Source organism: Tachyglossus aculeatus, chromosome 11 (genome assembly GCF_015852505.1).
Source record: "Tachyglossus aculeatus isolate mTacAcu1 chromosome 11, mTacAcu1.pri, whole genome shotgun sequence".
Lineage (NCBI taxonomy): Eukaryota > Metazoa > Chordata > Mammalia > Monotremata > Tachyglossidae > Tachyglossus > Tachyglossus aculeatus.
Window position 1 is genome coordinate 24,635,481 of NC_052076.1, and position 11,307 is coordinate 24,646,787.

General features: G+C 48.0%; 1 protein-coding gene across 1 annotated transcript; it reads right to left on the reverse strand.

Annotated features, from left to right (window-relative positions):
• Positions 1 to 9,446: 9,446 nt before the first annotated feature.
• On the reverse strand, positions 9,447 to 10,611 carry HEXIM1 (HEXIM P-TEFb complex subunit 1). The gene has a single exon (XM_038753844.1). It carries the CDS (start codon positions 10,359 to 10,361, stop codon positions 9,516 to 9,518), a length of 846 nt encoding a protein of 281 aa, XP_038609772.1. The 5' UTR covers positions 10,362 to 10,611; the 3' UTR covers positions 9,447 to 9,515.
• Positions 10,612 to 11,307: the final 696 nt, after the last annotated feature.

Below are 11,307 nucleotides of genomic sequence, written 5' to 3' on the forward strand. Positions count from 1 at the left end.
CCCCAGCGCTTAGAACAGTGCTTTGCACAGAGTAAGCGCTTAATAAATGTCATTATTATTATTATTATTAGCACATTGCACCTAGCGGGCACTCACTCAACACCTTGACTAATAGAAAGAGGCATACGGAAAGGCAGGGCTGGCATTTAGGTGGGCATTTTGGGCCTCAGGGAATTCCCAAGGGGTCTGTTTAATAATAATAATAATGATGATGGCATTTGTTAAGCGCTTACTATGTGCAAAGCACTGTTCTAAGCGCTAGGGGGATACAAGGTGATCAGGTTGTCCCATGTGGGGCTCCCAGTCTTCATCCCCATTTCACAGATGAGGTAACTGAGGCTCAGAGAAGTTAAGCGGCTTGCCCAAGGTCACACAGCAGACATGTAGCAGAGCCGGGATTAGAACCCATGACTTCTGACTCCCAAGCCCGTCATCTTTCCACTGAGCCACGCTGCTTCTGTTTGGGGGAGCTGTCGGGATTGGCGGCTCAGGTCTTTGGGATATCTGGGTTTTTTGTGTGTTTTTTTTTTAATGGCATTTATTAAGCGCTTACTATGTGCAAAGCACTTTTCTAAGCGCTGGGGAGGTTACAAGGTGATCAGGTTGTCCCACGTGGGGCTCACAGTCTTAGTCCCCATTTTACAGATGAGGTAACTGAGGCCCAGAGAAGTGAAGCGACTTGCCCAAAGTCACCCAGCTGACAATTGGCAGAGCCGGGATTTGAACCCATGACCACTGACTCCAAAGCCTGGGCTCTTTTCCATTGAGCCACGCTGCTTCTCTGGGTTCTGTTTTTCCATACCACTACTAGACTGTGAGCCCACTGTTGGGTAGGGACCATCTCTATATGTTGCCAACTTGGACTTCCCAAGCGCTTAGTACAGTGCTCTGCACACAGTAAGCGCTCAATAAATACGATTGAATGAATCATCATCATCATCAATCGTATTGATTGAGCGCTTACTGTGTGCAGAGCACTGGACTAAGCGCTTGGGAAGTACAAATTGGCAACATATAGAGACAGTCCCTACCCAACAGTGGGCTCACAGTCTAGAAGGGGGAGACAGAGAACAAAACCAAACATACTAACAAAATAAAATAAATAGAATAGATAGGTACAAGTAAAATAAATAAATAAATGAATAGAGTAATAAATATGTACAAACATATATACATATATACAGGTATGATTGAATGAATGAATGAATGAATACCAGGATCTAAAGTGTGTGTGTGTGTGGGGGGGGGGGGGGGGGGGGGGTTTGGTTATTTATTTATTTACATATTTATTCCATTTATTTTATTTTATTTTATTCATTTTATTTTGTTAATATGTTTTGTTTTGTTCTCTGTCTCCCCCCTTCTAGACTGTGAGCCCGCTGTTGGGTAGGGACCGTCTCTATGTGTTGCCGACTTGTACTTTCCAAGGGCTTAGTACAGTGCTGTGCACACAGTAAGTGCTCAATAAATACGATTGATTGATTGATTGATTGTTGTCCCATTCATTCTCTCCCCCCCCTCAGGGAGATGCAGCTCATCCAGGGTCTTGTAATTCCCACCAGAGGAAAGAGGGAAAGAAAACCAAATGGAAAACAATCAGAGCAGTCACTCCTGGTCATAGCTAGCCCGGGAATTAGCCATCAAGCCCCAAACGGACCCCCACTCCCTCTACATTACAAAGTCCAGTCAATCAATCAATCAATCAATCAATCATATTTATTGAGCGCTTACTGTGTGCAGAGCACTGTACTAAGCGCTTGGGAAGTCCAAGTTGGCAACATATAGAGACGGCCCCTACCCAACAGCGGGCTCACAGTCTAGAAAGGGGAGACAGACAACAAAAAAACATATTAACCAAATAAAATAAGTAGAATAAATATGTACAAGTAAATAAATAGAGTAATAAAGACGTAATGTGTCCCACCATCCCCTTCCAGACTGTGAGTTCGTTGTGGGCAGCGGTGGGCTCACAGTCTAGAAGGGGGAGACAGAGAACAAAACCAAACATATTAACAAAAATAAAATAGATATGTACAAATAAAATAAATAAATAGAATAGTAAAAATAAAATAAATAGACCAGATATGTACAAGTAAAATAAATAAATAAATATGTTCAAACATACGTACATATAGACAGGTGCTGTGGGGAAAGGAAGGAGGGAAGACGGCCGGCCTGTCAGAAAGTGGAATTCTTACCCGGAAAGTTGTGTGAGTCAAGGTGTCAAACCCATTCCTTAGAATGACGGGCATCCTGGAGATATGGCAGGATTCTCTCATGAGTAATATCTCTCTAGGTTCTTTCCTAGATCATCATCATCATCATCATCAATCGTATTTATTGAGCGCTTACTATGTGCAGAGCACTGGACTAAGCGCTGGGGAAGTACAAATTGGCAACACATAGAGACGGTCCCTACCCAACAGTGGGCTCACAGTCTAAAAGGGGGAGACAGAGAACAAAACCAAACATATTAACAAAATAAAATAAGTAGAATAAATATGTACAAGTAAATAAATAGAATAATAAAGACGTAATGTGTCCCACCACCCCCTTCCAGACTGTGAGTTCATTGTGGGCAGCGGTGGGCTCACAGTCTAGAAGGGGGAGACAGAGAACAAAACCAAACATATTAACAAAATAAAATAAGTTGAATAAATATGTACAAGTAAATAAATAGAGTAATAAAGACGTAACGTGTCCCACCACTCCCTTCCAGACTGTGAGTTTGTTGTGGGCAGCGGTGGGCTCACAGCCTAGAAGGGGGAGACAGAGAACAAAACCAAACATATTAACAAAAATAAAATAGATATGTACAAATAAAATAAATAAATAGAATAATAAAAATAAAATAAATGGAATAGATATGTATAAGTAAAATAAATAAATACGTACAAACATACATACGTATATACAGGTGCTGTGGGGAAGGGAAGGAGGGAAGACAGCCGGTCTGTCAGAAAGCGGAATTCTTACCCTGAAAGTTGTGTGAGTCAAGGTGTCAAACCCATTCCTTAGAAGTACGGGCATCTTGGAGATATGGCAGAATTCTCTCATGAGTAATATCTCTCTAGGTTCTTTCCTAGATCATCATCATCATCATCATCAATCGTATTTATTGAGCGCTTACTATGTGCAGAGCACTGGACTAAGCGCTTGGGAAGTACAAATTGGCAATACATAGAGACGGTCCCTACCCAACAGCGGGCTCACAGTCTAAAAGGGGGAGACAGAGAACAAAACCAAACATATTAACAAAATAAAATAAGTAGAATAAATATGTACAAGTAAATAAATAGAATAATAAAGACGTAATGTGTCCCACCACCCCCTTCCAGACTGTGAGTTCGTTGTGGGCAGCGGTGGGCTCACAGTCTAGAAGGGGGAGACAGAGAACAAAACCAAACATATTAACAAAATAAAATAAGTTGAATAAATATGTACAAGTAAATAAATAGAGTAATAAAGACGTAACGTGTCCCACCACTCCCTTCCAGACTGTGAGTTTGTTGTGGGCAGCGGTGGGCTCACAGCCTAGAAGGGGGAGACAGAGAACAAAACCAAACATATTAACAAAAATAAAATAGATATGTACAAATAAAATAAATAAATAGAATAATAAAAATAAAATAAATGGAATAGATATGTATAAGTAAAATAAATAAATACGTACAAACATACGTACGTATATACAGGTGCTGTGGGGAAGGGAAGGAGGGAAGACGGCCGGCCTGTCAGAAAGCGGAATTCTCACCCTGAAAGTTGTGTGAGTCAAGGTGTCAAACCCATTCCTTAGAATTACGGGCATCCTGGAGATATGGCAGAATTCTCTCATGAGTAATATCTCTCTAGGTTCTTTCCTAGATCATCATCATCATCATCATCAATCGTATTTATTGAGCGCTTACTATGTGCAGAGCACTGGACTAAGCGCTTGGGAAGTACAAATTGGCAACACATAGAGACGGTCCCTACCCAACAGTGGGCTCACAGTCTAAAAGGGGGAGACAGAGAACAAAACCAAACGTACTAACAAAATAAAATAAATAGAATAGATATGTACAAGTAAAATAAATAAATAAGTATGTACAAACATATATACAGGTGCTGTGGGGAAGGGAAGGAGGTAAGATGGGGGGGGGGGAGGAATCCCTTCTGGAGACCCAAATCTCCCCTTCCTCGCCCCTGCCAGGAAAAAAAAGAAAGAAAAAGAAGTCTACTTAGGCTCGGTACTGTGTCGCTGCCTTATTTCTCGGCAGGTGCTGTAAAATTAGAGGGGCTTCCCTTCAACCTTTTCCAAGCCTCCAGGATTTTAAAGCCAAAAGCCAGCAGAGTGCACTGCTGACATTCCCAACCATCCCGGTCGGCTGCCGCTGCTGCGACGGCGTGATGTCATGTCAGAAAGGAAATTAAAAACACACACAAAAAAATGTTTACCAAAATAGACCCTTAATATCGCCCATTTTTTTTGGGTCCAGAGGAAGAACTGAATGCATTTCCCTGGCAGAACCAAGCCATTTCACGCCAGCCTGATCCCTGCAGTTGGCATCCCTAGGAATCCCCCGACTGTACACAATTTTACATTTCAAAAATGCGTTTTGTCACTCAGCTGTCCTCCCCCGCTCCCCGTTTCATTCCCTTTAGGATGCACAATAAAAAGGGGGGTGGGTGGAAATGGCTCAGCGAGGGGAAACTGAGTTTGAGTCCATTCTCAGCCTGGAATCCCTCAATCATTACAATTCCCACCGTGGTTATTCCCATTCATTCATTCATTCAATGGTATCTTCTAGACTGTGAGCCCACTGTTGGGCAGGGACCGTCTCTATATGTTGCCAACTTGGACTTCCCAAGCGCTTAGTCCAGCGCTCTGCACACGGTAAGCGCTCAATAAATACGATTGAATGAGTGAATGAATTTATTGAGCGCTTACTGTGTGCAGAGCGCTGGACGAAGCGCTTAGGGTCAGGGGCCCCAGTAGGAAAGAAGCAGTCTCCACTGGTAGGACTGTTGGTTGACTGGAGACGAACATAGTCGATACGGAAGGAAGGCAAACATGTATAAGAGAGAAGCAGCATGGCTCAGTGGAAAGAGCCCGGGCTTTGGAGTCGGAGGCCATGGGTTCGAATCCCGGCTCCACCACTTGTCAGCCGTGTGACTTTGGGCAAGTCACTTAACTTCTCTGTGCCTCAGTTACCTCATCTGGAAAATGGGGGTGAAGACTGGGAGCCCCACGTGGGACAACCTCATCACCTCGTATTCCCCCCAGCGCTTAGAACAGTGCTCTGCACATAGTAAGCGCTTAATAAATGCCACCATCATCATCATCATCATCATCATTATTGGTTGACTGGAGACAAACGTAGTCGATACGGAAGGAAGGCAAACGTCTATAAAATGGCAACCAGTTTGCCGTGGCTTCGGGCCTGTAGGTTTTGTTGAGCCACCCTGGCCGAGAAGAATTTAACGCACTTTTGAGGGGCCGGGAATCACAAGCAGAAAAAGTAGACAATTCAAAAAAACGGCCGCTTTGCACGGCGTCATCTAGTCCCCGTTTTATTTCATTGTACTTTGGAGCCAGACACATCACTGGTGCAGAGGAGAGAATTCAACATCCCTCCTTGGCCTGACAGGGCTCTGCACACAGTAAGCGCTCAATAAATACGATTGAATAAATCACAGCCCTCCATCAGACACCATCACACCCAGCTGTGTGTGTGTGTGTCTGTGCATGTCTAACACAAAATTCGGCCATAAGATTCAAAAAGAGCAGTGGCTACCTTCTAATAATAATACTATTGGCATTTGTTAAGCGCTTACTAATCAATCAATCGTATTTATTGAGCACTTACTGTGTGCAGAGCACTGTACTAAGCGCTGGGGGGGATACAAAGTGATCAGGTTGTCCCACGTGGGGCTCACAGTCTTGATCCCCATTTTACAGATGTGGTAACTGAGGCTCAGAGAAGTGAAGTGACTTGCCCAAGGCCACACAAGCAGACATGTGGCGGAGCTTCTAGACCGTGAGCCCGTTGTTGGGTAGGGACCGTCTCTATATGTTGCCGACTTGTGCTTCCCAAGCGCTTAGCACAGTGCTCTGCACACAGTAAGCGCTCAATAAATATGATTGATTGAGTCAATCACACTTCCAATAATAATAGTATTGGCATTTGTTAAGCGCTTACTATGTGCAAAGCACTGTTCTCAGCGCTGGGGGCGGGGATACAAAGTGATCAAGTTGTCCCACGTGGGGCTCACAGTCTTAATCCCCATTTTACAGATGTGGTAACTGAGGCTCAGAGAAGTGAAGTGACTTGCCCAAGGCCACACAAGCAGACATGTGGCGGAGCTTCTAGACCGTGAGCCCGTTGTTGGGTAGGGACCGTCTCTATATGTTGCCGACTTGTATCATCATCAATCGTATTTATTGAGCGCTTACTATGTGCAGAGCCCTGTACTAAGCGCTTGGGAAGTACAAATTGGCAACATAGAGAGACAGTCCCTACCCAACAGTGGGCTCACAGTCTAAAAGACTTGTACTTCCCAAGCGCTTAGTACAGTGCTCCGCACACTGTAAGCGCTCAATAAATACGATTGAATGAATGAATCGTGGGTTTTGACAGTCTCGTAGCTGACCTCAAAGAGGGTGGAACTGACTGCAGAGAGGCATAGGTTCTTTCAATAAAAAACCCGTTTTTCTCCTTCAAGTTAGAGCTCAAATCCACCCAAATCAAACCATTGCTTTGCCCCCCACCCCCAAAAGCCCCTAAGAAGGGCTGATTTGAAACATTTTCAATAACCAAGTTGAGAAAGCCTCACTGAAGGTGTAAGATTGTTGGAAACCAATAAAATTGGAGGTGGCCACGGGTTCACGCCAAAAAACTGCCAAATTTTGTTTATTTATTGTCAGTGCAGGGTTGGTTTTTTTTTTGAGCGGTCATCTGGAAACAGGAAAAGGCAAGGAAAGTTTTAGGTCCTAAGGGGGATACCGTATTGGCAAAACCGAGTTCCTTCCCATCCCCTCCCTCCCCAATCCCAGACACATAGACACCCCCTTTCCCCTCCGTGCAGTAGGTAGCAGAGACGGCAATTAAATCTCTCCCAACGGAATTACACTTTGGAACGATTCGGCACTCTTCCTGGATGGACAGTAAAAATCCGCGTGAGAAACAAGGAAAATTCACCCTCCCTTTCAGACTTAATAGTCTCAGTTCAGTTTTCCGGTCCCTGAACTCTGAACAGGCCTCAACTTCTACCCAACGATGACCTGGCTTAAAAATGAATCTCCCCACCCCCCGCCAAAATATATCCTCTCCTGGCTTAAAAATGATGTTTTGTTTTGTTGTCTGTCTCCCCCTTCTAGATTGTGAGCCCGCTGTTGGGTAGGGACCGTCTCTAGATGTTGCCAACTTGTACTTCCCAAGCGCTTAGTACAGTACTCTACACACAGTAAGCGCTCAATACAATTGAATGAATAGGGACCGTCTCTATATGTTGCCAACTTGTAGTTCCCAAGCGCTTAGTACAGTGCTCTGCACACAGTAAGCGCTCAATAAATACGATTGAATGAATAGGGACCGTCTATATGTTGCGAACTTGTACTTCCCAAGTACTTAATACAGTGCCCTGCACACAGTAGGCACTCAATAAATATGATTGAATGAATAGGGACCGTCTCTATATGTTGCCAACTTGTACTTCCCAAGCGCTTAGTACAGTGCTCTGCACACAGTAAGCATTCAATAAATACGATTGAATGAATAGGGACCGTCTATATGTTGCCAACTTGTACTTCCCAAGCACTTAATACAGTGCTCTTCACACAGTAAGCACTCAATAAATACGATTGAATGAATAGGGACCGTCTATATGTTGCCAACTTGTACTTCCCAAGTACTTAGTACAGTGCTCTGCACACAGTAAGCACTCAATAAATACGATTGAATGAATAGGGACCATCTCTATATGTTGCCAACTTGTACTTCCCAAGCGCTTAGTACAGTGCTCTGCACACAGTAAGCGCTCAATAAATACAATTGAATGGATAGGGATCATCTCTATATGTTGCCAACTTGTACTTCCCAAGCGCTTAGTACAGTGATCTGCACACAGTAAGCGCTCCTAAATACGATTGAGTGAATGAATAGGGACCGTCTCTATATGTTGCCAACTTGTACTTCCAAAGCACTTAATGCAGTGCTCTGCACACCGTAAGCATCAAATACGATTGAATGAATAGGGACCGTATCTATATGTTGCCAACTTGTACTTCCAAAGCGCTTAGTACAGTGCTCTGCACACAGTAAGTGCTCAATACAATTGAATGAATAGGGACCATCTCTGTATGTTGTCAACTTGTACTTCCCAAGCGCTTAGTCCAGTGCTCTGCACACAGGAAGCGCTCAATATGATTGAATGAATGAATAGGGACCGTCTCTATATGTTGCCAACTTGTACTTCCCAAGCGCTTAGTCCAGTGCTCTGCACACAGAAAGTGCTCAATACGATTGAATGAATGAATGGGGACTGCCTCTATATGTTGCCAACTTGTACTTCCCAAGCGCTTAGTACAGTGCTCTGCACACAGTAAGCGCTCCTAAATACGATTGAATGAATAGGGACCATCTCTATATCTTGCCAACTTGTACTTCCCAAGCGTTTGGTACAGTGCTGTGCACACAGAAAGTGCTCAATACGATTGAATGAATGAATGAACAGGGACTGCCTCTATATGTTGCCAACTTGTACTTCCCAAGCGCTTAGTCCAATGCTCTGCACACAGTAAGCGCTCCATAAATACGACTGAATGAATGAATAGGGCCCATCTCTGTATGTTGCCAACTTGTACTTCCCAAGCGCTTAGTCCAGTGCTCTGCACACAGCAATCGCTCAATAAATACGACTGAATGAATGAATAAAATCCCCCCGCCCCCCACCCCAAAAAATCCTCTCCTGTCGAATATCCTTTTCGAATTCCTAGAAATCACACCGAAACTCTCTTCCATCGACAAATATTAAATTTATTGTAACTAGAGAATGAATTTTTTCTTTTTTAATATCCGGATCTGGCCATCTCCCTGTCGAGGGGCTATCAATTTTTCCCCCCCATCAAAAAAAAAAAAGAGACAACTTTGGGGGTTAAACAGAAAATGCAGAAAATGGGTAACATGCCCCCCCTTTTAAAAAAAAAAAAAGGGGGGGAAATCCTTTAAATTCACATAATGGGGAGTGGGTCGAAAAACACACACACATACACAAAAAAAACCACACACACGGGGGAGAGGACACACACACACACACTACGTTAGAGCGAAACACAAGGCCGCAAATGGGGGGGGGCGAAATTGTAAAAATGTCGGCCGTCTTGGAGGCCGTCTCCTTCGAGCGTGCGCGCGCACGCACGCCGGGGGCGTTACGTCGCATCCCGGGCGCGCGCACGCTCGCGCGTGCGCAGGAGTGGGGAGGGGGGGGGCAGTCCGCGGCGCGCGTGCGCACGGGGGGCGCGGCGCAGGCGCAGACTAGTCCGCGAGTCCATCGAGCGGAGGCTGGTCCTGCTGTTGCTGCTGCTGCTGTTGTGGTTGTGGTTGTTGTTGTTGTTGCTTTTGCTGGTTCTCGTTGAGCAGGCGGAGGTTCTCGGCCCGCAGCCGCTCCACCTCCAGCTCCAGGTCCCGGAGCCGGGGGTCCTCGGGCGGCCTCCTGCCCTCCAGCCGCAGCCGGTTGTTCTCGTCCTCCATCCTGGACAGGCACTTCTCCAGCTCCAGGTACTCGCGGAGGAGGTCCTGCTTGCTCATGTTCTGCAGGCTCTCGGCGTGGTAGCGCTCGTAGGTCTCGGAGAAGTCCCGCTGCAGGAACTCGCCACCGCCGCCGCCGCCCATGCCGTCGCTGCCGCCCTCCTCCTCCTCGCCCGCCTCCTCCACGAAGTCCTCGTCGCTGCTGTCGTCCGCCCGCCGCGGGCAGAGGCCCGTCTTCAGGTCGGGCTCCTCCTGGTCGTGGTCGTCCATGAGGAACTGCGTGGTGTTGTAGGGGGCCACGGGCTGGCCCTTGGCGAACATCTCGGCCCGCAGGCGGGAGGCCCGCTGGCTCTGCTTCTCGTCGAACTTCTTCTTCTCCTCCCAGCTCAGCTTGTAGTAGGGCTTCCAGTGGCGCTTCTTCTTCGACGGACGCCGGCGGTGCTTCTTCTTGCCCGGCTGCCTCTGCTGCTGCTGCTGATGATGCTGCTGCTGTTGCTGCTGCTGATGCCAGGCCTCGGCCCCCGACGGGTCCCCGTTCTCCCCCTCCTGCGGGGCAGCGGGCGGCAGGTTGGCCTCCCCCGACGACGAGCAAGTCGGCGACGGCGGCCTCTCCGGGGCCAGGGGCTCGGCCATGGCCGGGGGCGTCCAATCAGTGCCCACCCGACGGTAGGGCAGGGCTACGGGATGGACGCCGCCAAAGGGTTAAAGCAGGAGCCGGCTCGGCCGGCAGGGGGCGCTCCTCCCCCCTCCCCCAAAAAACCAGAGGGGTCAAAGGTCCCCGCTGATGCCACCTCCAGCAGAGGCCTGGAGGGGTTAAAGGTCGCCGCCCACTTCCACGGGCGACCAGCCGAGGACGGGCAAACTCATCTCCCCCGTGGCCAGCTGTTCGTCTCCTCCTCCCCCTCCCCTCGTCCCACCCCCCTCCCAACCTGCTCCCTCCACCTGCCAACTTCCAACTGCTGCTCCCCAGCCCTTTGCGCCGCCTTATATAAAGGAGCCGTCGGGCTCCGCCCCCGCGCAGGCGCACGGCCGCCTTTTCCTCCCTCCCTCCCACCGCGCGGGGGCCGCCGGGAGTTGTAGTCCGACGCCGCGCGCCCAATGGCCGCCCGCGCGCGGGACGCCGTCCGGACCCGCCCCTCCCGCCGCCATTGGGCGCGCCTCACCTGCCAATCGGAGGGGCGGGAGCCAATCGGAAGGCGCCGGGGGGCGGGCTCTGGGCCGTACCACTCCGGAGGGAGGGAGGGGGCGTTTCAAAATGTCCGGCCGGAGACGATCCTTATCCTAGAGATGAAAAATGGTTCGGTCCGGAAAAATAGTCCCGGGGTTTGGGGCCCCGTTTTAATGGGGGTCGGCGGAAGGGGCGCGGATCCCGTTCTGCGGTGGGCGGAGGGGGAAGGGATTTAAAAAAATAATAAATAAAAATCGTGAGGGGGTTTTGAGGGGGCGCCATAGTGGGCGGAAGGACACACGGAACCGCGGTGCGTGACGGTTTGGTTGCGCTTGAGGTGCGGAGGGAGACGTAAACAAATGGAAGGAAACGAGTTCCGGCCGAGCGAGCCGCTGAGGCGACGACGGGGAG

Bases quoted from the DNA above. Each gene is read 5' to 3' on its own strand.
- HEXIM1 (XM_038753844.1), bottom strand. From the start codon at position 10,361: ATGGCCGAGCCCCTGGCCCCGGAGAGGCCGCCGTCGCCGACTTGCTCG.